This window comes from Aythya ferina (genome assembly GCF_964211825.1).
Source record: "Aythya ferina genome assembly, chromosome: 13".
In the NCBI taxonomy this organism is placed as follows: domain Eukaryota; kingdom Metazoa; phylum Chordata; class Aves; order Anseriformes; family Anatidae; genus Aythya; species Aythya ferina.
This window is the reverse complement of record NC_140311.1, coordinates 16,483,523-16,508,913: the sequence shown is the minus strand read 5'-3', so window position 1 is coordinate 16,508,913 and position 25,391 is coordinate 16,483,523. Positions and strand designations below refer to the sequence as shown.

Sequence of the window (25,391 nt, the reverse complement as noted above, 5' to 3'; positions counted from 1 at the left end):
CCCAAGAGCAAAAAAAACTCTCTAAGGCAGGTTTCGGGGAGTTTGGTAGAGCCAAAAGGGATGTGAAAAGCCTAGTTTCAAAACCCCTTACCTGAGGTAGCTAGCTAGGCAAGGCATCACGAAGGAAGGGATCCTACAGCACAGCTGAAATTTGAACTGCATAATCCCTCAGAACCAGAAGAGAGATCTGTGAAGTCTTCCAACTCGGAAACTGGATCTTTTTTGTTCGGTAGAGCAACCTTAAAGTTTTATACCCAGCCCAATGCACCACGCAAATGAAAAAACACAGGAGAAAAAAAAAAAAAAAGACTTCTACCCGCCATACACAGGTAGCTTTGGGGCAGAAACAGTTATGAGGCCCAGAGCTGAGGAGCTCCTCTGAGGTTACAGATGAGCAGCAGAACAGCTGGGAATGATTGAACACAGCTGCACAGCACAGAGCTGCACCGCGGTCAGCAGCTGACAAAATCCACATGTCCAGCATCCTCACGGGTCCTCCTTCAACTTCCTACTTCTCTTCCTTTTGAGCACTGCTTTCTTTTTTAAAGAGTTAAATTCACGCAAGTCCTGCTCCTCTGCAGAACTCAGCTGCAAACAAGTGGATTATTATAGAGCAAACAACATTACGAGTCAAGTTTCTTATCCCGAATTAACAACATTCACAGTTTGAAGAATTCACACTTCCATTTACAAGTATCTGCTTCTCGCAGCCATGAAGATAACCGTACAGATGTGGGCACGGTTACAAAAGCAGGGCCGTACTATCGTGATAAGCTTGCAAGCAGACCTCCTGAGCACAAAGCAGCTGCTGCCATAGCTTCTGCAAGAAAAGGATCAGAATTAGCACAAGCCCGGGTCAGTATCCTTGCTGTTATTCAGAACTCTTGTCAAAAATAATCAGGTCAATGCCACGCTGCTGCTTGGGCAAACAAGGAGCAGAGAGGCACTGAAGCTGTGAAATGAAGTAGGAAGAAACACACCAAGCGGATGAAGGGAAAGGGCTATGAGCAGGAAGATCCCACTGCCCCCTCTGCAACACCCTGTGGGTTTGGTGTGGGGAGGCAGAGTAGTTTATGGGATTTCTTGTTGCCAGCTGAGTTGCTCTCAAGGACTAAGCACCCAAGGAGGGCTCAGGCAGCTGTCCTGCACATTTTGGAGGGTGCCGGATTCACATCTGCTTTGAGGGAAGGGTGGAATGTCTTACATTAGCACAACTCACTGGCTATTAGGAACTGGGCCCGTTTCCTAATTGCGGAGATGGCAAACTTATGGAATAGGTTGGAAGAGAGAAGTACAGTAAGAAAAAAAGAAGAAACTATGGTGGAAGAAGAGAAAGTGAAGGCACAAAAAAAACCTTGTTGAGATACTCACTGAAGGCGGCTACTGTGCAAGCAACATTTCTGACATGCTCTGCATTATGCAGCGTTCTTGAAATTACACAGGAAAAGCCATGTAACAGCAGACTGTCAACGGATTCCTAAGTAGCTTCATTACAAGCTCAACACAAAGGGACAAAAAAGATTTGTCTGCTGTCTTAGAAGGACACAGAAATTTACAGATACCTAAGCAGGCAATGCACTTGCCAAACAACTACAGGTAGTGGTTTTTTAAACGCTAGCACAGATGACGCAGCTTACAGCACAATACAAGAAAGTAAACAGAACCGTGAAGCTCTTCTCAGATTTTCAGAAAAATGCAATCAAGAACTTACAGTTTGTTACTTCTTTTACCATAATGAACTTGACAAAACCTACGAGAAATCCAAGTAGATCATTGCTGAGCTTCTTTAGGGGTGCTCCATCCTTTTAGATGCTTCATTTACAGTTTATTTGGAGTTAGCAGATTTTCAGAAGGGTAACTCCTAAAGCCATCAGTGCACACCTTACTGCTCTCAGAGTTCCTGAAAAGAATCCTGTCTGTACGTTGCATGGTGTTTAAACTGCAGTTTCCTACGCCTGCACGGATCCTTCAACTGCTCTGCTAGCTAAAATATACCCAAGACCAATCTCATCACCAGATTACTTTCAACAAGCTGGAGAGAATCAGTTAATTTAAAGCTCTCCATGCACAACTCCATACAGTCCATGGAAATCTGAAGTCACAGCCTCTCTAAGATAAATTACTTGCTACATATGTATATTTAAGCTCAGTGCAAAACATTGGTTTCGACGTTGTATGCTTTTTATGCAAACCTTTTATCCTTTTCCCATTGCAATTAATATCATTCAGTGCAAACGACATAATTTGCAGCTTAGTTTATGCCCAGAATGCCATTACAGCTGCACGTTCAGAAGCTGCAGAGCACGGCTGGTGTAGCAGCCTGTTGAAACAAACGTGCCTTCAGATGTGCCAGCTTGGGCTCAGCACCACACGAACGCAGCCCCTGGATTGGAACCAGCTGATTCCCACCGAGCACACAGCGTGCACCTGCCTGCAGAGGACATTTCCCTTCAGGAAAGGCAAAAAAAGAGGAAGGGAGCCATGAGAGACTTGAGTATCCAGAACAGATCTGGTGCACGAGTCTTGCTGAAGCCACTAATTACTCATTTGACCCTTTCTTTTTAAGAAATTAGTGCAGAAAAAGACATGGCATTTGAAAAAAAGGCCAGGAAGTGGCTTTCAAGTTGGGCAGAAAGGCTCCAAGGGGCACCACCGCACAGCCCTCAAGACGACAAAAGCTCATTAAATGAGCTGCATGACTAACGAGTGATTTTTAACGAGTGAACAAACAAAAAGCAATAGGATGAACGAACAAGGCCAGGCCAGCACTACTCTGAACGTTTCAGGGAAGAAACCCTCATGCAGCAATGCATTTCGTGCTCTGCCTGCATCTCCTTTGCCACGTTCGCTGTCAGAATAGTTCCAGTCTCAGGACTATTAAAATCACCGTATGGGAAAGCAGAGGAGGGAGCAAACCTGGGGCTGTATTTCTGAAACACTCGATAAAACGTAGAGCCATGATTTTCTAAACACAGAATTCGATGCTACTTCCCCTTCTTCTGAAACTCCGTGGCTGTGTGCAGCGCTGAAGCCAGACGACGAGAGCTGTCAGCTCAGCTACCTCACGCTATGACTTCAGTTTCAAAATGATCCCTTTCCCGCAGCCAGGAGGGCTCACGTCCTCAGCGCAGCAAATTGCGGTAAATTGAACTTTGGATTCCAGCACTTCGCACACTTATGCAGGCAAACAAGCCGATAATCTTGAAAGGAGCAGGTATGAGGCTGCTGCAGACTTCCTAAACTACACGCCTGTAAATGTTACAGAATTTTCTGAGTCTGCACAAAGTGCACGCGGGGAAGGCTGGCTCTGGAAGGAGTAAAAAGGGAGTAAAGCTTACAGAGCACACCAGCGTTATGGAGACCGACGGGAAATTACAAAACGCCGTGTTTCAAAACAGATTTACTACCACCAAGTGTTTCAAGCCTTAAGTACAGTTTTAATTAAAGTATTTTTAGGTAAATTAAACCTGAGTGCTTGGTAAATTGTTTCACGTAGATGTTTATGTAATTAGGAGCTGGTCCTGCAAGGTCCACGGGATCTGTGCCTCACTTACTGAGGTACAGCAAGCCATACGTGCTTGCGAAATTCCACAATTTCAGGCTCTTTACAATTAGGCAGCAAAGCCAGGCTCCAGTTAAAAGAGCACACAGGAAGGATGCCGATTAGGGTGAGGAAGTCAGGACTCCAAGCAGTAGTTTCTGTGCCTTTGTTACGTGGTACTGTAAGCAATTCATTTCTCCCTTCTTAGCCACTGACTCCAAGCTTACCTAAGTGCTCACAGGCAGCTCCCTGAGGTTCCTCCTGACCTTGGGTTTCTCCCCGTTGACTCAGTGACAATTTAGGAGCAGATGCCTTGCCATTACAGCTCTCAGGTATCCGAGGGCCTCCTGGCCCTCTGTAGGAACACGCACAGCCCCACAGGTGCACTCGAAGCCCAGTGCTCACCAGCACCACTCTTTTGTGAGATTCCAGTGAGATTTTAGCACGATCTTCATACATCAAACAGTATTGGAAGAAGCAAGGATGTGGGTGCTGACAGAAGGCTAAACTTAACCTTACAGATTTCTGAGCAGGTTGTCACTTCAGGCACTACGCATGTACAGGTTAAACAGGCACGGATGCATCACAGCTGGAGGAAACAAGGAGACCAGCGGAAGGGCAAGGACCTTGGGGTAACAGCACAAAATACAGACACGAGGCCCACCAGTGGGTCTGAAGGTGTGTATAACCTCTCCTGCAGCGCTGTGATTAAGTGGACAACGCACTAGGAAAGGAGCTGAGAAGATAAAGTACCAGAAACAAAACACGATGACCTGCAGTGCAGACCCTTTGGCAACAAGTCCAGGAAGCTTCTGACATCTGTAAGAGCAAATGCTGAAAGCCGTGCACCTTCTAATGTGCAAGCCAGTAAGTGATGTGTGTACACACACAGGCATTCACTGTCTTCAAAGCATCTCTTCTGAATCCTGATTAAAGAACAAAACCAGCAAGATTCTACAGAGCATCTCTTCAACAACCTTCACTCTATTTTAATACCTTTTCCCCAGTATTCATACCTCATTTTTAAATATATAATATATATATTTATTATATATATTATATAATTATATAATATAATATAATATATATAATATATTATATTATTTATTATTATTTATTATTATATATTATATATAATATTCATATATAATATATATGATATAATAAATATATTATATATTTATAATATTAAATATAATAGCTCCTGCAGTACCCATCCTCTGGTGTATTTAATACCTGGTTTCAGTGAACCACGCACTGCCCCCAGGTTTCTCAGTGCTCCATGGCACAACAATTGTGATCTCTCACTTTCCCAGAGATAGCGAAGGCGTTAAACCTCAAAGTTTATAAACAACCTGAGATCACAACAGACACCAGGACAGCAGAAAGACTTACTTGTGCGGTAGCTCAGGATTCCTGCACAAAATCCTAAAAAGCCTTCAGAAGAAGGCAGCACACTGCCCACCTGTTGGGCTGTTCGATGCAGGCCCTCTGCCTGCCAGGCACGAGCTCCCATCTCCGTGCTGCTCCAAGTCCAGGATCCGCAGAACACATCAATAACCTCCCCCTGCACACCCAGCCTTAAACTAGAGCACAAGCAGAAGAACCAAAGTGACCTACAAACTACTTTGCAAAGGGTTACACACGCTTTTTCCTTCCCTACGATAAAGCAGGGCATTCTCAAGCTGTGCATTAAGCACAACGATGAGCATTTCTTTCCTTTAACTTAACAAATCAAGAAGCAGAGCACTGCTGGAAACAGAAGTCTGCTGAGCTAGCTCAGCTTCTGTCCTCCCTTCTTTCCACTTCCTCAGTGACCCCTTCCCAGCCATAAAAGCCATTTCTCTGTTAAAGCTAAAAGAAACTTCTAAAAATATAGGTGAAGCAGCAGGTAGGCACACGGTGTATATCAATGACACGAAAGCCCTGCTTGAACTGAATAACGTGAATTATTCAGGTGGCAAATGGAAATGTATTGCTTACAAATGAACCAGTCATCCCTTCTCCAGTGCTGAAGTTAATAATTATATCCTCGCTGCACTGATTCAGAGTAGAGCAGAGCTACCACCAATTTGTATACTGGATTTGAGTTCTTCATAAGGCACGTCTTGCTGGTTTAGCAAACAATTAAACATGAATCTAGGGGAAGTGTCCCTAACGAGCCTACCAAGAAACACCAATATTTCTGTTAATAGCTTACTGAAGACTTTTCACAAAGTCTGCAGAGGAAAAGATCAGATCCCTGTGCTTCTTATGTTGCTCCATACTAGCGTTCTGATTTGCTTATACAGAGAAATGAAAGAAAAAAAGGTTATTGTCAATGCCACAAAGACCCTGACTGGTGAGCTCAGTTCCACAGCTGGCTGTCACAGCCCTGCAGCACAGCAGGCGCATTCTGGATCAGATGACACAGTCAGACCCATGGAAATTCAGCCCTCCTTCCTCTCTGAGTCAAGAGAGGATTCCCATATGTCCATGACTGCACATATGCCACAGAACTAGAAACATACCGGTTTAAATATACTTTTGAAACAGGAGCTATGCATTTTTCATGAAGCAGAAGGTAAGGGGACAAAAAAAAAAGTCTAAACAGTTTCTGTTTATAGTCTTTCTGTTTCATTCTGCCACTTACTTTTGCTGTGACTTACAAAAAGAAAATGAAAAACCCTGGAGTACATGACAAAGACAGAGGCCAGGTAATAAAAATTAAGACAAAAGGGCAGAGCAGAGAACCAGAGCTCTAGTTGGTAGCTCTTGGCTATGGATGTGCCCTGCCATATGGTGTCAGCATCCTTACCAAGCGATGAATCACTCCTGAATTACCACGTATTTTCCTGAGAGCTCCAATCTTCGCAACGCCGTAGTTGCCACACGAATGTTACGCAACTGCTGAAAGAGGGACGGTGCTCGCACACCGGGCACGCTACGATCAGAAGGCACAGGAGAGGAGATCCGCGCTACAAAAACCTGGGAGTTATTTTAGGGAGGGGGGATTGAACTCAAGTTACAAACATACTGCTGCCTGCTAATGCGGTTGGGCACAGAATTCCATTTTTAAAGAGAGGTTGCAGAATACTGGAGCATCTCAAATGGTAAGTCAGGGACATCAGCCCTTACAGTACTGACTGAGAGGTCTGAGAACAACATAAACCTCCGTTTCAGCTTTCCAGCCCAAAGTTCAGATGATGATGTCCCTGCCTATGGCAGGGGGTTAGGACTACATGATCTTTGAGGCCCTTCCAACCTAAACCGTTCTACGATGAGAACTGTTGGTGAAAACTGCACGTTTTACTAGCAGCATGTCAAGTACTGCACAGACAGCACAGGTTAGCATAGTTCTCCAGAAAGTAGTTTCCTAAAGAGACTGTGTTAAAGTAACCGAGTGGTTTTTTGAACGAAGGCTTACATTTTTCGTGTTCACGTTGTGACAAGGCAAATGGTATTTTTACTCACTGGACATCGAAGCAGATGCAAATAAAGCAATTCACTTTTAAAACACAGCACCCAGAACCTTACATTTCACATGTTAGCTGAAGAAAAGATAAGAGTGGCATTGCCAGGAAGTTTACCCAAGCCACAAATGCACATAGAACACTTATGCTGAAAAAAATCTGTAACATCTGACAAAACACTGATATCACAAAGTTGCAATATTGGGGTTATGGTCCCAAAGCTGCAACAGGATGAAAACATAATTGCTAGAAATCTTCTCTTGAAGATAAATATTACTTCAGAATGGACATTAACAGGCTACAAGTATCTGCTTCGCTTTCATCTAGTGTCCCAACCAAAATTAAGGTAAGCACGGGTGCAAATATGAGTCCCAGACTGAATATGTATAGTCAAAGTCTCTAAAAACAAATCACAAACACCCAAGTGACTATAGTCAGGTTTGGCTGCATAGTCATAGGAAAATGCACTGCCTTACGTTCACCCTCATAATCTGAGGCTCAGTCAGCTGATCTCAGGAATGCATCCAAAATATTGTATGGGACTGAGTCAATCGCCTGCCTCTGGGGTACGGAGCTCTGCAATGAAGGCGTGATTCAGCTGCCTCTCGTGACCTTAATTTCACCTGTGTTTCTGATGGGCAAGTAGAAGTCCAAGTTGCTTTGGAAAAAGAAAGAAACCTAGTGAAATAAGCGAAGTATGAAGTTCTGGGTGATCTTCTGAAATATTTAAATTGATTTATTTTTTTTTAACCAGATACTCATTGCCTTAAATTAAATTAAACAAAACAAAACCCTCTTGTTACAAGTATTACTATGACTCTCCAGACACCGAGCTTTGTAAAACAACACTACAGGTCAGTTCAGATGGATCTGAAGTTAATCAAAACTGGTGGCAGCACCCACACGGAAAGGCAACCCCAAACCCTTACGCTTTTTGCACAGGTCAGAAGTCAGTCTTTGCAGCCTTTCTGAGGACGCAGCCCCTGCCTGCTTTGCTACTGTTTCAAATAAGATCCAAAACTGAAGTTTGAGGGGGTGGAGCGATGGAGATGGGGGCTGAGAAACACAGAGCCACTAAACCCCATGTCCTCAGCCTGTGTCGGATTTTGGCAATCCAGACCCCTACTCCAACCAGTACTGAGACCCCTACGCCGGCCTGTAGTGCTCAAACGCCCCACGCCAGGAATAAATACAAGGTGTTTGGACAGCACATCCCCAGTGAGACCCGACAGTGCCCTATGAGCCCCCTGTGCTCAGGGCCGGACAAGCCTCTCTACTTACAGATCACCCCCGTTAACAGCCCCGCGCAGCCCGTCACTGGGGGCTTCCAGCAGCCCAGCTCCACACTTCCACCCGAAACGCTTACAAACCTTTCAAAACGGTGCAGTTCCCACAAAAATAAATAAACAAACGAGCAGGAACGGGGGAGCACCCCGGCCCCCCCTGAGGGCACCCCGGCCCCAGCACCTGCGGCCTCCCCCCCAACCCCCCCCACACCCCAACAGCGGGGGCTCCCCTTTCCCTCCTCCTTGCCCAGCCCGGGGCCTCGCCACCCCGCAGGCTCGGGAGCGGCGGCCGGGAGCTCGGTGCCCCCGCGGGGCTGACCCACCATGGTACAGATGGAGGCGAGTCTCCGGACCGTCATCAGCGCCTCCATCCGCCCGCCGCCGCCATGTTGCGCCGCCGCCCGACTGACAGCGGCAGCCGGGCCGCGGGTGGCGCGGCCGCCAAATGGGGCCGCCCGTGCGGCGCCCAAGCAGAGCCGGCTGCGCGCCGCCGAGCCCGGCCGCGGGTTCCGCTAAACCACATCGCTAAATTCAACAGCTAAACGGCTTCTAAAGACCCCCAGGGATGGGGACTCCACCGCTTCCCTGGGCAGCCCCTCCCAATGCCTCACAGCCCTCTCAGTAAAGAAGTTCTTCCTAATATCCAACCTAAAACACCCCTGGCACAACTTCAGCCTGTTACCCCTCATCCTGTCACCAGGCATGTGGGAGAACAGACCAACCTCTCTACAACCCCCTTTAATGTAGTTATAAAGAGCAATAAGGTCGCCCCTGAGCCTCCTCTTCTCCAGGCTGAACAAGCCCAGCTCCCTCAGCCGCTCCTCGTAGGACTTGTTCTCCAGGCCCCTCACCAGCTTCGTCGCCCTTCTCTGCACCCGCTCAAGCACCTCGATGTCCTTCTTGTAGCGAGGGGCCCAAAACTGAACACAGTACTCGAGGTGCGGCCTCACCAGAGCTGAGTACAGGGGGACGATCACCTCCCTAGCCCTGCTGGTCACACTGTTCCTGATACAAGCCAGGATGCTGTTGGCCTTCTTGGCCACCTGAGCACACTGCTGGCTCATATTCAGCCGACTATCCACCATCACTCCCAGGTCCCTCTCTGCCAGGCAGCTTTCCAACCACTCATCTCCCAGCCTGTAGCTCTGCTTGGGGTTGTTGTGCCCCATATGCAGGACCCAGCACTTGGCCTTGTTGAACTTCATACAGTTGACCTCAGCTTGGGAAAGGGCTCCAAAAGGAAGCCCAGCCGTCATCTGGCTGCCAAGGCCACTGCTGAGGCATGTCTCTAAGTGCCACATCCCTAAGTGCCACGTCCACATGTCTCTGAAACATCTCTGGGGATGGGGGACTCCGCCACCTCCCTGGGCAGCCCCTTCTAACAGCCCTCTCTGTGAGGAAATTCTTCCTCACACCCAACCTAAACCTCGCCTGGTGCAACCTGAGGACATTTCCTCATGTCCTTGTCACCTTAGGGGAGACCTTATTGGTCTCTACAGCTACCTGAAAGGAAGGTGTGGGGAGCTGGGGGTCAGCCTCTTCTCACAGGTAACTAGCGATAGGACTGGAGGGAATGGCCTCAAGTTGCTCCAGGGGAGGTTCAGGTTGGAAATGAGGAGACATTTCTTCTCAAAAAGAGCAGTTAGGCATTGGGTCGGGTTGCCCAGGGAGGTGGTGGAGTCACCGTCCCTGGGGATGTTCAAGGAAAGGTTGGACGTGGTGCCTGGGGACATGGTTTAGTGTGTGAAAGTGGTGGTAGGGGATGATTGGACCAGATGATCTCGGCGGGCTTTTCCAACCCTAATGGTTCTGTGATTCTATGAAAAGAGACCGGAACCCTGCTGCCGCCGCCTCCTGTCAGGCAGTTGTAGAGAGCAGTAAGGTGTCCCCTCAGCCTCCTCTGCTCCAGGCTAAACACCTCCAGTTCTCTCAGCAGCTCCTCATATGTTTTGTTTTCTAGTCCCTTCAGCAGCTGCGTTGCTCTTTGCTGAGCACATTCCAGCAACTCTGTGTCCTTCTTGTGATGAGGGACCCAAAACTGAATGCAGAAGAATCACAGAATCATATCAAAAGGTCAGAATCATGATATTAAAAGGCCAAGCTGGAGTTACATCCCCAAAATGGTGCAATGGCTGGAGGAAGGGGACATCACCAAGCTCCCAATGAGGAAGGCAATGGATACTGGGGCACTGACAAGTCCTGAAGGATCATCTGGAACTCACCTTCTCCCAAGAATGTCTTCAGCAGTTGTCAGCACCCACAAGCAGGTTTATACGGAGCCATCCAGTACGATGGGGGAGATGGCCATTGTTTCTGCACCAAGTAATTGTTTGCTGCTCTTCACTATGCATGCCCGTCTCAGCAAAATCACAAAAAGGAGCCTTTCAGAGCACAGCTCTGTGTTAACAGTGTCTGTTGTACACCCAGCAGGAAAGGAGTGAAAAATGCTGCCCAGTCACTATGTACCACTTCATACACAGCATACCAAAAGCAAATACCTATCAGAGGAAAAAATTCCTTGTGGAGACAGATGGGTGGAAGCGTTTGTTGTCCCAACGATGACAATGTACAGAATTCTCTTTGTTGAAGCTGGAAGAAACCTGACTAATATTTCGGGTGGCCTATAAACTAAGTGCTGTTGAAAAGAGCTGGTGAAGATCACAGGAAGCCCTAAGCTTACGTTGTGCATGAAACACACCGTGGGCAGGACCGATTCCACATGCTGCCCCTTGCTTCAGCCTTGACCTTGTGGGAATATCTGTGGGGAAGAGCTGGTTCAGTTTCCAAAGCACAAACTATTTTATGAGGCCAAGATGTTTCCATTCTATTTGAGTTGCTCGCCTGCAGCGATGTTCTCTTATACACGCTGTACTTCCCACGTCATCTACTATAGGATCCCAGGGGAGAGTATTCCACAACCTAAAAAAATATCCTTAAAAATACACTAGAAGTGAAAAAAAGACACGTGCAACTTACAGGGTTTCCATGACCAGCAATGCAACAGAATTAGGGACAGGAAGTACAGAAATAGTGGAATCTGTACAGCGTTTAACCAGATTTAACTGTAGATTTAAATGATTGCCTCCCTTATATCCCAAAATAGAACCAAATATGATTTATCACAGATGTCGTAATAGCATCTGAGGACACTTCCTTCCCCTCTAGCCTCAAGATCGGAACAGTTTATTGCTGGGTACAAATATGGTGCTAAAATGACAGTCTTGTCCTGAAACGACAACTTCTGAGGCTACTGCTGAGCCACAATTGCCTAATTTTTAATGTCTTTTACCTGTGATCAGGACCTACACAAGGTGCGATCCTGAACACACAGAGGAAGGCTTGCTCCTCATGCACATCACATTCATCACTGTTTTGTCTTACCTGCCACAAAGGTACTGCCTAGGAGGTACTGGGTTACTGGGAACAAAAGGTGGCAAAAATGCTACTTCTGTCTTCTGTTTTGTGCTGAAGCTCTGCAGTGTGAGAGCTGGCCTTTGGGCCTCACATTTGCAACAAAGGCAGTCAGACAAAGCTGCAAAGATCAGTTTGTGCTTGTTTAGAACACATTCAGGAGCAGGGGGTGTTTATGGGAGCAACCAGCTATGAGTTTCATCCCAACACCTGCAAAAGCAAGTGACATCTGCTCAGAAATGTGCCACGCTTCTCTAGCAGTGTTGCCATAATGTCAAAATACTGTGCAAAAGCATCAGAGAGACACTGGGGGTAAACGTAACCATTGCAAATAGAAAGATCACTTTGTTGTTGTTGTTCTTTTTTTTTTTCTTCCTTTTTTTTTTTTTCTGCTAGGAAGAAGGGGAAAGAGTGAGAACATTCGCCTTCCTCCCAATATACAGGGATCTTAGCAAGATGCTCTAGCTCTGCTCATCTGTTTCTCCTTTTGTAAAATGTATGAGGAGTAATTATATCCAGTTTTGAAAGCAATTTGACATCCTCGTATGAAAAGCACTATGGTAATGGCAAATATTTTTGTTTTTATTATGGTTCATCGCTGAAGATATGCACAAGTGCCAACAACAATAAAAATAGAAAATCTTATAAAAATCATAGCCAAAAGTAACATAGACTAATAAATAAATCTTAAAATAAAATGGTGTGGAAATAACGTAATCTGTGTGCAACATGCAAAGGCAGATATCTTTGCATGGAGTAACCTAACGAGTGGTTACTAAAATCTCCAGAATCATCCAAATGTTTTCAAAATTGCTCTGAGTTTTGCAAACATTCTCCCTTTAATTTAAGTTATTGTTTTTCCAGAAGAATTTGAATTAAAAACATGTGCTTTTTTAGCTAAATATAAGTCCATTGTACACAAACAATGAAAATCTCTTTTAAAAACAATTCTTATTCTACATGCCAAGGGTTATACAATCTTAAATAGTGTGAATCCTTCTGCGTGGTGTCACTCGGTGAAAAGACTATTCTGACAATCTAGAAAATCAAATAAAAATCAGATAAAAAACCCTCTGGCTTTTACTACATATCTTACTTAAATTCTTTCCAAATTAGAGCCCCAAATTCATCATTTTTGGTTAATAAGAAAAGGAGTTTGGGAATCTATTTAAAACTTTCTGGAGTGTATGTTGCCTTTTTTACTGCTATCAGAAACTATTTGCTCTGGACAGAGATTTCTACATGCCGTGGATGCAAGCATTGGTTAGAAGCACAAGAAGCCTGGGCTAGTGCATCAGAAATTTAGATGGAACCATATTAGCCAAAGAACTAGAAATCAATTGGTCTGCTTCCAAGATTCAGTCTAAAACTGCTTTCACATTTGTTTTAAGCAACCAGAAGCCATCACAGCTGCCAAAAGAAGCAGTCCAACATTTCCTCCAGCACTGGTCTTTCATTCCTGCCCCGACACATCTCCTCTCGGGTGTCAGCACCAGCATCCATGTAAGCATATGGCAAGCAGCTTTTCCAGCCTCCTCCCAGCAGCTGCTCCAAGCCGTGACCATTTGAGATGCCCGGCTCCGTGCCCTCTCAGCCCCCAGCATGGTTTTGAGATGCAGAGAACCGCACACTGCGCTGGAGGTGGGGATGCTCTGAGCTTTCATGCCAGCAGCAAAAAGCCACCCCACGTCTCGTTCTCCATTCCCCTCCAACATTTTGATGATTTTCTTTTTTTTCCTTCTGTTGCACACTGAGCTGATGATCTCAGAGAACAGCCGTTGATGACTCCAAGGTCTCCTTCCTAATTTATGGGTGCCAAGTCCAAGTTCAGCACCACTTAAGCATAGTTTATGTTATTTTTCTCTAGATGCATTGCTTTACATTTATCTAGACTAAAGCTCCTCTGCCAGCTTTCTCTGTGCTCGCTTTTGTGAGATCCTTCTGGAGTTCCTCAGCACTGACACAACCCAAAAGGACATTTACTTCTGTTCCTGTCAGCGGTGTTGCCTCTCTTTTTCAAGCAAGACAGCAGACCTGTATTCTTCTAGGAATGTCTTTGCTCATATAGAACATTCCCCACGATATTGCTTAATTTATCTGGCCCTTTTCCCTGGGCTGAAATCGTTCTGGCCACCTAGAAGCTGGTAGATATATTACCACTTGTTTTCATAGGAAGACTTACAATGAATAATTTTGTATTACTCACTCACATATGCTTTTAATAGCAAATGGTAATAAGGTTTCCAACATCCTACACTTAGGGAGGGGGACATTTACATACTGCTGCTAGCTAATCCTAAAATTTATAATGTGTCCAGCTCAACAGCACATTTCAAAGTGTCCTGTTAATCGACCACAAGATTTTGAACATTTTCATGTTCCTCCTTTCATTTGCCCAGTTCTTACAAAACTTCTGCAAGATTAAAGCACCCTGGTAATGAAATTTCCTGGAAAAGATTTTTCAGTGTTTGGATGTCTGCAAAAATCTGGAAGCCAATTTACACACTGGAAGATTTAAGACCGTTCCCATAGGAGCCGTGTCCCAAAAGACACAGGATCTGGTGTCTCCCTCCCAGTGCCACGAGCTGGATAGCCCTCCAGGCCTTTTGTTCTCCCTCTTCATCAGCTGACTGTCATGATGGTCAAAGTAATAACCCTTCACACTTACACAACAACTCAGCACAAATACAGCTTCAGAAGGAGTTTTTAGAGGGGAAACCAAGCCCTGGAAAAGTGATACGTTCATAAATCTTCTGCATCCTGTGCTTGTTTTACTGGACTGCTGTGCACCAAAGCTGGATTTTTCCGAAGCTCTGCACCCAATTCACGCTCAGCATGCATAGGTCCTGTGTGAGGCTGGCATGGAAATTGAGATCATTGGAAAATCTGGCCCCCAGTGCTTTGAGAAGGGGTGGTAATCGAGAGACCTGGCCTGATTCCCCTTCCTCCTGTGATACCCCAGCCTCCAGAACCTGCTTGTGTGTGCTGTGATTGCAAGCAGCTGCACGAAAGCGTCTGGGCAGAAAAAGCTCTTCTGGTGGCTGCAGCCTCTCTGTAAGGAGCCATGCCTACCTTCTGCCTGGTAGGAGTGTGCAGAAGACGGGAGAAATCCGCGTACTCGGGTCTCTGAGATCTGGGGGTGGATTAGCTTTCAGTTAATATCTCTGTTTCCCACGCAGCGTGGCAGAGCACACGTCTCAGAAGAATGCTGTCTGCACCAGGCTTCCTTCTTCCCACCGCTGTGCAAAGCCAGCCCTACCCTTTGCAGATCTCTTTTGACCATTTTTTTCAGAGATGAATGCTCAGACTGTACTTTCTGTAGTTTCATTTACATCTGTTTTATATTATTTGCAGTTTTCCTTTATCTGGGCCATTCCCTCCCCACTGCTCGTCCTTTTTTTCTTCCCTCCCCATTATCCCTGATAACTGAGAGTTGCTCGTAGCTCGTGTACGGTTACATGCTGTCATCCCTACAGACCTTGCAGCTGCCAGCTGTCTTAAAACTACACCGGGTTTGCCTATAGAAGTCATTCTTTCTTCATTCCCTCTGTCTGGCTCTGAAGGATACCGGCTTCCTTAGCCTTCCCAAGCCTGTTGTCAGCCCTAAATTCACTTTTATATGTTCAGAGAAACAGCAGTGCCCCAACCCTGTGCTGACCCACATTCCAGCGGGCTATTACAACTAATAACATGCACAACCCAGCATATCAAATGTATCCTGGAGGATACAGATGCGAGCTTGTACTTTGGAATAAAAAACCTACCCCTGTCTGAAAAATGTGTGTGGGGGGGGAAAGTGTTTATTTTCCTGACGAGGAGTGTCCCAGCAGCTCTGGCACCCTGAAGGGGCCCAACTGCAGGACACAATAGGGCAGGGAAAACAACAGAGCCTGGAGCTGGAGCCCATTGAAAATGCCGAGAAACTAGACAGGCAGAACGGGATGATTCAAAGTGGAATTAGCGCAGGGCAGCGGGGTGACCGTCTCTTGCCGCTGGGACGACTGCAGCACCGAAGAATCTCGTTTTAGGCAGGAGCCAAGGGGCAGCACACAAACCAGGCGGCGGGGAGATAAAGTGGGGAGCGAGGGAGCGTGGTTGATGGAGGCACACGCTCCGTGCCCGGCTGGAGGAATGTCCTGGGTTCCCTCGTGATTGGCTGGGGAATGGAGGAGTCAGTTTTCACGGGGGTTGATCAAAAAGTTTCCTTTTGCTTTCCAAAGTTGCTGTCTGAGCGGAGGCATCGGGAAGAGGAGGCCGGTGGCTGTAGCGTTCCTCGGGCAAGCTGCTTCAATGCAATGAGAAGGCTTCTCTGCCCGGGGACACACAGCCCAGAGCAGGCGCCGAGAAGCTGCTTTCCTCCCTCTCTCTCCCAACTCCTGCTGGAGTTGATCAGCTCTCCCTTCTGGCATGCGTCTCATCCCTCAGGATACGATGTCACAGTATTCTACTAACTTTCTCTTGCTTCCCATACCAGAGTACCCGGTGCTAGACTGCGTGCCCAACAAAATCATCAAGCTCGTGGTGCTGGGTGGCAGCAGCGTGGGCAAGACAGGTAAGCCCACAGGTGTCCTTCGTGCTCTTTGCTTGCTGCTGGCTGCCTGCGACGGCGGCTCCGATAGACCCAAGGCTGTGCCAGCCCCTTTAACCATTGCAGCTGAAGCATTTGGAGTTACTTCGTGCTTATGTTTGTTTGCTCGGTGCCTGGTTTGCCGGGAGGATTTGCTGCAGGTCTGTGTGGCCAGCCAGTGCGTGGGCACTTCTGTGCTCACAAATGAATCTCCGGGGTCTTGTGCGGAGGGTTTAACATCTAAATTTCCACTCGGAAAAAAATGGGGCTAGCGATTTTTATTCTCCTGCTGTAAATGATGTATGGTCTGTGGACAAATAACAGCGCAGGAGATGTGTCTCCCTGTATTACTCTCCAAAGGAGAGCAGAAGAAAGGAGGGTGAGGGAGCATTACTGCTTTGGAGTAGATGGCTCATGGTTTCAGAAATAATTACGGGAAGATCTGGTTTAGTGCATCTGGGGTTCCACAGCACTCAGCAAATTGTTTCCTTCCTTTGGATTTGAAGCAGCTATGTTTCTGTATTATTTTTAGGTAACTTGCTGAAGGTAGCTGCCCATGTAAAGGTAGCAAAGAGGTGACTCAGTACAGACTGTGAGAAAAATGATTGTTTTAAATGAAACCTATGATACAGTTGTTTGCAGAACAAAACTTTTTGTTTAGATATTAACTGAGTGGTTTTGAAAATTATTGGGAATCTGCTGAGATGAAAGCACTACGGGAATATAAATTCCTGTGGCCAAAAATGAGATATAAGTGTTATAAAGAGATCAAAAAAAGGAAAATGTTCTAATCCAATGGTGTATAAAAGCACCACAGGTTAAGATGAATAAGGAGGTCATGCCACAGCATGACCCGTGTGTGCATAGCACATGCAGTTTGTTTGCTGGGTGTGATTAGATATCACTAATGGGTTTCATTAGAGGGGGACTGAGGATTTTTAAGGCTGGGAAGAGCCATTTGATCCATCGGCCACACTTCTGATATGGCACAGAGGTCTTAAAGCTGGTATTAGGATTAGTTTCAGTATAGTAAGGGGTTGGCTTGTTACTCTTCTAAATTATTTTAAACCAAAGGTCAGATCATTATATCTGCAGTCACAACAAGCAGCCCTCCACACCCTATACCGGATAGCCTACTGAACTGGAGGGGAATTTACAGTACAAGTTGCTAAACACTGCATTAGGTATCACAGCCTGGCCCCAATCTTTTTCTGTGTGTGTGTGTGAGTGCAAAGAGAAGGATTTGCAGAATAGCATGCAAGCAATAGCAAGATTAGCTTGGTTTCATATTATGCTAACTCTTCCAGTCAGATATTACACGTGTTCTGCAGAGACTGACTTTGGTTCACATTAAAGACCCATATTTTTTTCATTGTTTTACAGCCCTGGTTGTGCGCTTTCTCACTAAGAGATTTATTGGAGACTACGAAGCCAATACTGGTGAGTCTGCTCTCTACTGCAGTGTTGCAGATAGCTTAAAAAGGAATCTACTCAATTTTGTGACGGGCGCATATTACAGGAAAGCCAAGCAGTGTTAGATGTCCATAAGGTGCATATTTTCAGTTAATAGCCTCAAGCTATGAAAGCAATAAATCAAAGCCTCATTATTTATGATCCTTTTAGCTGCCTTTTTTTTTTTTTTTTTTTCCCCAACATGAAGGAAAAGGATCAGAGTAAAATGCTTGCTTGGGGACATACCTATACTAAAATGTAGACTCTAGGAGCAACTGGCATATTGACTAAACCGCAGAAACCCAATGCTGCTCTCTCTGCAACCCCAGGGAAGCCAGAGGAATTCCAAAGTGTGTAAAAGGCAGTTCAGAACTTTTTTTCCCCTTTGTATTCCCTTCTTTCAGTGTCTTTTATGACAAGGGAAATTTCAAATTAAAGTCTTCTTTCCATAAGATAAGCAAAGTGGCCACGCAAACTCCTACTGTGTTTCTTGTTTAATCCTGACACCTCAGGGGATGTGCTGTTTAATTCTCAGCCTCTGTTCCAAGTGCTAACTGTATCAGCCAGCATTGTAGAAGGGATCACTGTGCGCATACCTACTAGCACATCCCACACGTAGGCCGCCTCAGATTTGGGGTGAAAAAGAAGGGGATTCAGAGCAGTGACTGCTCCACTTTGGAGACACATGCTGGATTTAGAATGGGGAGCTAGGGATGGAGATGGCAGTACAAGACACCTTTGATCTCTGCCTGTCTGATGAAATACAGTCTGAAAGCTCCTCCTTACAGCTCCCTCTCACTGACCCTAAGTAACCTCGACGGTTGCCTGCACTATTTCTCTTTCTTTTCCTTCATCTTTTCTATGGGAGACCGTAGATCAAGTCAGACTTCTGAGCTTTGGAATGGATTGGTGCCGAGAACCACATGCTTTTCTCATTAAGCTACCAGCCCAACAGCCATGCTGTAGAAGAAACAAATATGCCAGAAATAAGAAACAGGTGGTATTGTATTTGTGATCACTCAAGCATGCTTTTCCTCCGCTTGGGTAGAAGTAAGAGCACAGCGTCTGGAAGTACCTGGTCTTTTTTCTGCAGTGCATTACAGACTAGAAATAATATGTTGTCTGGTTCAGGGGCACAGTACCTTTGCATAAACTAGTACCAGCTTTTTTTAAGCAGCTTAAAATCTGATGTGTTTTAATAAATAAATAATTCCCAGGAGGGCTATTTTACCTCACGGAGTCAGTATTAAAATATAATACGATAATGTTGGATCCAGATGCAGCAAACTTCGCCATATTAAATTTCCTTATATTGTAAATGTTGCTATGAGCTCAGAATCTTTTCCACTGGAATAAAAGCACTTGTTTCCCTGAATCTAATCTTACAAAGATAATTTTCAGAAGTGACAGCATTGTTGTCACTAACTGACCTCCCTGTTGGTCTGAATTCCGTGCTCTCCAGTAGATGGGATTTCTCTAGGTTTTAGCCGAAGTACATCATTTAAAGTGTAGCGATGACAATTATATTTGGACAACTCTGAAAGGTCAAACACAACAGCTGTAGATATAGCATTTCTTGTACATCCATGTGACTTGCATTAAGTTCCAAAGAAAAACGATGATGACATCAGTCTCTGAAGCTGTCCTTATCACAACCACAGATAGTTCATAAAATCAAAACTTAAGTTTTCTTTGTCACTTCATCTGCATTCCAGTACCAAAATGAAGTTCAAGCCCAGAACAGTCATGCTCCTATGAGAGCTGGGTCAGCCCTAGACACTTTGCCAGGGCTTGACCTTGAGTATCAGTCATTCAGACTAACCAGAACTCTGATTTAATCTCTGGGGATTTCAACCAAACTCTTGACTGCTAAAGTCGTACAAATTCCAAAAAGCATCTGGGTATTCTGTATATGCTCACCTGCTTTGTGTCCAAAAACTAGAATACTTCCCTTAAAGAAAATAAAAAATAAAAAAACCACTTTCAGAAAAATGCAATAGGAATCAGTTCACCTATTTTAGAGTAAACACCTGGATAGCTTGGCTTGAGATTAAAAATATGTGCCCTCCACATTTTAAAAAGTTAACAAAATGGACTGGAAATCTGACTAGGATTGATGCACCCACTGTAACTGAGTATTTGACTCACTACAAATGCCACCCCTCCCATATACCATCCTAGGGATACAGTGGGAACATCCAAACACACAGCAAAAACAAAACCACTTTACTTAAGTAACTAGCCACTCAGCCTCCGTGGTACCTTTCACTTTTCTATAAGCAGCTACATATCATAAGCTTCAAAACTAGATTTCGACACTTCCATTTTGCCTTTATGTGCTCTTCCTTTGTTGTTACAGTCCCTGCCCCTAATGATCTTGCTTTTTCCACCAGGTGCTTTGTATTCAAGAAAGTTCACCATAGATGGGGAACAGATCTCCCTACAGGTGCAGGATACTCCCTTTGTTTCACTGGAGGTAACACATCTGCTCAGTGCATTGCTCACTACTTTACAGCACAGTTACTGTCTGTTGTTTGTTGCCAGCACTGTCATCTGTTAGTATTCCAGCAGAAATACACCTGGGCTCAAACTCAAAGGAAGACATTACGGGGGTACCTTACACCCACCAAAACAAGCCCTTGAAGAGATTAAATCAGGCTCTTTTTAGGAGTAAGTCAGAACTAAACCAAATCTATTTCAAATACATACCTACATCCCAACCCTAAACATCAGGACAATCAGGCTGGCTTGCTCTTGCCAACTCCCTGACTTGTTTTATTTCCTGTCAAATAGTTTTTGTCTCTGTGCAGCAGAAAACTCACCTGCCCAGAGGCTCAGCTGGCTCACCTTACGTATTTCGATGCACCCAGAATCTCTCTTCTCCAGAAAAGGTGTTTCTTTTCAAAGGGACAGGCCTCACAGAAACTGTCATTTCCAGATAGGGTGCTTTTCAGTGCTTTCCCTACTTTTTCATGTTTTAATTTTATTCATTCCTTATTTCTCAGTTGTTGGCATTTACATATACGCCTCTTTCTATTCTTATTTTAGATATTCAAGGTTTAATGTTTGAACAGGAACCTGTTTCTATAAATATTCTTACAAACAGATTCCAAAATAAAGATAACTTTTTTTTGAAGATCTGCTTTATGTGTAAAACAACATGATGAAAGTGGTGTCTGAGCAGCAGGAATTGTAATGAAGTTTGTTTTTACAGGAATGTTGGAAATCTCAGGAGAGCAATAATACCTATAGAATAGCTGAGATTTCATGGTAAAATTAGGCATCCTCTTGTCGCCATCAAATCTAAACTTCTAGGTTTGGCTTTAACCTCAGTCTGTGCTCAGACTTGGCCAAATATATGTCTGGATGGGAACACCACCATCTCTCATCCACTTTCAAGCTAGCCCTGGACAGCTTTATATATCCTGTTTAGTCTGCGTGGACCCACACGAGCACGGGCTCATTTCTGTGCTCGTGAAGAGCTGTTCCAGCCTGAGATTAGAGAACAGGGTAAGCAAAGCTCCCCCAGCCTCAGCTTGCATGTCCATTTTCTCTGACAACCAGAAGCAGATTGAAGTGGAAAGCCTTGACAAGGCTCCAAAGTCTCTGCTCCGAGAGGTGCACAGAGCAGAAGAGCCCTCGTTTATTCGGCACACTAAAAAGCAAACAAAAGCCATTATGGAAGTCCTCCAAATATTCAAGTGGGACTTAATTGTACAAAGACCCTATGCCAGCTTGCTTAGAGAAGACACAGCAAAGAGAAGCTATTGGTGGTGATTAGGCACAACAGGGAATGCCTGACAAGCTTAGCAAAGGGAATCCCTTCTCTCTTCTGTCCCCTGGAGAAAGGAGGGAGTGAATGAATTTAACTCCCCTCTCACACCAGATACATGTTTATTTTCTGATTTCTCTGTTTTAACTAAGACTCTGCCCTAAAGTTCAGAGACTGTAACCAGAGCTCTGCAAAATGTAGTAATGCCAGCAGCTGAGGTTTCCTAGTCAGGAACTATTCTAATTTAGTTAGGGAGGAGTTTCATTTTCTTTGTCCCAATCAAAGGTCTGTTCTGTTTCAACAGTTCCCACAGACATGCTTATCTTAGCTTGGATCTCTGCTGGCATCAAATAATGTATCTGAAATTGTTTGAAAGGATTGTTCCTGAACAGAACTCAAGACTGAGTGAGAATAGGTCGGATTTTCTGTTAAAATCCTTAAGAAAGAGAGTTGTTTGTGGTGGGCAGGCTGAGCAGAGTGTTTCAGGAGGAAGTCATGTGGAATCACTCAGGATTCTTGCCACACTGGAAATGTTAATGTTTAAGAGAGAAACAGAAGCAAAGAGATAACTGGTTTTGTTAGATGATTCATTGCTGCTTGGACTATACATGGCAAATGACTGTGTGTTTCAAAATTCAATCTGGAGCAGAGATTTCCATTTAAAAAGTAGCCCATTAGCCTTTGATTTTCCTGAATAAAGCATTCCATTGGGGATTATCCATCCATCTCACTACTGGGTGGGCCTAGCTGGAGTAACTGAGAATTCCTGCTCATTAGGGCTCCCTTGAACGTACACCTTCTCCCAAAACATTTTCCAACGCTTGCCAGAGCAATTAGTTCTTTTTCCCCATAAAGGAGTTTGCTGGTGAAAAGAGGCTAATTATCTACAGATTGGATACAACTCAGACACCAACAGTGCAAATTGCCCTTCTTCCCACAGCCTGCCCTGGCCTGGCTGAGTTCACTCTCATTTATGTGGCAAGCAAAGCTGCTGGTGAGGCTCCCTCTTCCTTCTCTATGCAACCCTGATTTCTTTTTTTTTCTTTTTCTTTTTTTTTTTTTTTTTTTTCCCTCGGTTGGGGAGCAGGGGAGAGGAGAGCGATCAGGACATCTGTTAAACAATTTCACTGCTAATAAAGGACATTTAAGATTTAGGTTTATACTACTGTGAGCTGGCAAGAGCAAAGAATTACTAGGTATGATGGGCCAGTGCCTGTATTGCCCATACTGAAATAAGTACAGGGCAAATAGGTATATCAAAAGGGCAGTTAGAAGAACTGCTGCTGAAAGTTTTAAGCCTTATTTAGACTCTGAGCCTTCAGATACCCTGCTTCCTCCTTCCTACAAAAGGGTCTTGTCTGAGGTTCTTCTTTTAAACTGTCTGACGCACCATAAAGAACTAATCAGTTTTGCTCATTCTTTTCCACCTCTGCTTCCTGAAGTTAGGCTTTGTAATTCATATTTAGATGTCTAAGTAAACGTGATCTGTTTTGGGAGATTGCTGAGCACATGCAAATCCTGTGAAAATGCATGAGAAAGGCAGATAAGTGTTATGTAGATAGATAGATATTGGAGCAAAAGTTCTAATATTTTAAATTTCCATAACTAATATTGAACAGTGGCTAAATTTTTAACATATTTTTTGTTCTTTCCTATGACAAACTAGATTTCTGTCAGGAAACCTCTAAGTGCTTTTCCAGGTGTTTTATGCCTTTGGAATGAGTCATTACATGGCATCACAGACACATGACAAAACAATTTGTGAATGATGTTGAAGTATGTGAAATGTTGCCTGTTTCAGTTTAGGAAGATACTATCTGACCTCTTGTGCTGGATCTGTCCTCCACAGCCAATTAACTGAATTGTTTACTGGGCACATTCTGTCGGCCAGTAACTGTTAGATAAAACGTTCACGGACATTAGTGGGCTTTGGAGAGGATTTAAAATGCCTGTCCTAAGTCTTACTAAAGTTCATGAAGATTTCTTGAATAGAATTTAGCAACAACAATATCAAAAAAGCTGGACTCTATTTATGATGCTGAACTCCCACTAAAACACCCAGGAGCCTCTAATTCCTTACAACTTCAGCAAGGGCTGAATGTCTGTAGTGTCTTGTTGGGTATGGCAGAAATTGCACGTTCCCAGAAAGCCTGGATTATTGACAGGAATGTCAGTTCTTATCAAACCGAGAATCCTGGTAATAACTGCAGCACTGATCTCCCTATCTAGCTGGGAAACATGCCAGCAGGGATAACAAAGGGTAGAGGATTAGCTGAAAATAGCGTCATCTTGAAAAGTGAGTAGATCTCTTTTCAAGCTCCACAGTATTGTGGTATTGTATTCTGTTTTATATTCCCCATGCTGGTGACTGCTATAGCTGTGTGAGTAGGAGCTGTGATGGACAGAACAAGCGTGTGACCAGCAAAGCAGTAATATAAACCCACGGCAGCTCCATAAATGAGCAATGATTTCACCTCATTTCAGTGCCAGTAATTGGCTATTTGCAACAAATTGCTCTTTCAGAGTAACTTTGCTTCTGATTATTTGGAAAACTATATGGCAGTAAAATCTGTCAGGCTTCACTTAACAGAATTAGTGAGAACCCCCAACCATGGAGACATCCTATGCAGAATTGGAAAAAGACATAAAAAACCACCTTGGGGAACAACCATTCACTTGCAATAGTATGACTAGCCTGCTGAGATTTTCTAACGCTCCTACTATGCCAATCCCAATTTTATCCACAACAAAAGGGCAGGTTGCTGTCATAAGGATTTACTACCAGAGAATCCAAAATGAACTTTTCAATTTCAGTGTTAGGTTGTTCTCTTATTTTTAACCGATTGGCTTTGATCGCCCTCCGCTTCTGTGCTGCTTGTCTGTCATATGCTACTGACACAGAGAGGAACTTTCTCCTGTCCCCAGTGCATCCCCCAGCAAACAGCGAGGTTTCTGCCTGTCTGCTGAGCAACAGCCGTACTAGTACACAGCTTTGAGTAGCTATCGGTGCTGTATGACTGCTTGCTCCGTCTGCTCCCTGTTCTCAGTTTTCTAATCTCACACCTCTTGGTTTTGACGGCAGGATGACACTGACAGCATATGTTGCCAAGAGCAGATAAACCGTTCAATCTACTGGGCAGATGGCTTCGTTTTTGTTTACTCCATCACAGAATATGAGAGCTACCGAGTCATCCGGCCCCTGTACCAGCACATCCGCAAGATTCACCCAAACGCTAACATTCCCCTGCTTCTGATGGCAAACAAAGGAGACCTCCTGCGAGCCAGGCAGGTGTCCTCCAAAGAAGGACTCCAGCTGGCAAGCGAACTGGGAGGTACTTACTACGAAGTCTCAGCTCGGGAGAACTGTGAGGGAGTGCATGAAGCCTTCCAGCAGCTCTGCCAGGAGGTCAGCAGGATGATCGGGAGCTGCAACGGAGAGAAACGAAGAGGCCTCCACCTTGTCCGACCCAAGTCTCCAAACATGCAGGACTTAAAGAGACGTTTGAAACAGGCTCTGACTTCCAAAGGGAAATCTGCCACTACGCTTTGATGTAGCTGACAGAAATTGGTTTCTACATCACTGAAAAAGAAGGCAAGAAAATAAGCTGGTATTAAGGGGCATCAGCAATCAGACTGTGTGGAAGGTTCTTTCATATTGTCTACACATCTTCCTTAAAAGTCCCACATCCATTCAGCAAAGGAACTTACAGAATGTGCTTTTTGGGGCAAGAATTCAGAAACTGTGATTTAAAGAATAGACTGTCGCAAAATATTTCTGTTTCAAAATGGACAGTCATACAGTTTAGGCTTAAAATGTAGATTTTATTAATAAAATAATTAAATTCTACTATTAAGAGAAGTGGCTTCTCTTGGGAGTGGTTGTGTTCCTAAGCATAGGCAATAAGCTACA

General features: G+C 44.7%; 2 protein-coding genes and 1 long non-coding RNA gene across 5 annotated transcripts in view; 1 reads left to right on the top strand and 2 right to left on the bottom strand.

Moving 5' to 3' along the window:
* LOC311443705 (ubiquitin carboxyl-terminal hydrolase 12-like) overlaps positions 1-8,720 on the bottom strand; it is a 30,347-nt gene extending 21,627 nt beyond the window's left edge. The window contains exon 1 of one of the 3 annotated variants that reach the window (XM_084534056.1): positions 8,603-8,720. In XM_084534056.1, the coding sequence (XP_084390182.1) occupies positions 8,603-8,650 (48 nt within the window). In that variant the 5' untranslated portion in view covers positions 8,651-8,720. Of the gene's footprint in view, positions 1-320; positions 342-8,602 lie in introns of those variants that run through there. The other 2 variants (XM_084534059.1, XM_084534058.1) reach the window with 2 other exon arrangements.
* Positions 8,721-14,835: 6,115 nt separating this feature from the next.
* On the top strand, positions 14,836-25,340 carry LOC311444202 (ras-like protein family member 11A-like). Its single transcript, XM_084535175.1, has 4 exons — positions 14,836-16,242; positions 17,641-17,697; positions 20,103-20,185; positions 24,564-25,340. The coding sequence occupies exons 1-4, from the start codon at positions 16,098-16,100 to the stop codon at positions 25,029-25,031; spliced, it is 753 nt and encodes a 250-aa protein (XP_084391301.1). The 5' UTR covers positions 14,836-16,097; the 3' UTR covers positions 25,032-25,340.
* LOC311444204 lies at positions 17,808-20,094 on the bottom strand. The gene is made up of 2 exons (XR_014697725.1): positions 19,140-20,094; positions 17,808-18,669 (listed from the first exon to the last, which is right to left on the bottom strand). It is a non-coding gene; the product is annotated as an uncharacterized lncRNA (long non-coding RNA).
* Positions 25,341-25,391: the final 51 nt, after the last annotated feature.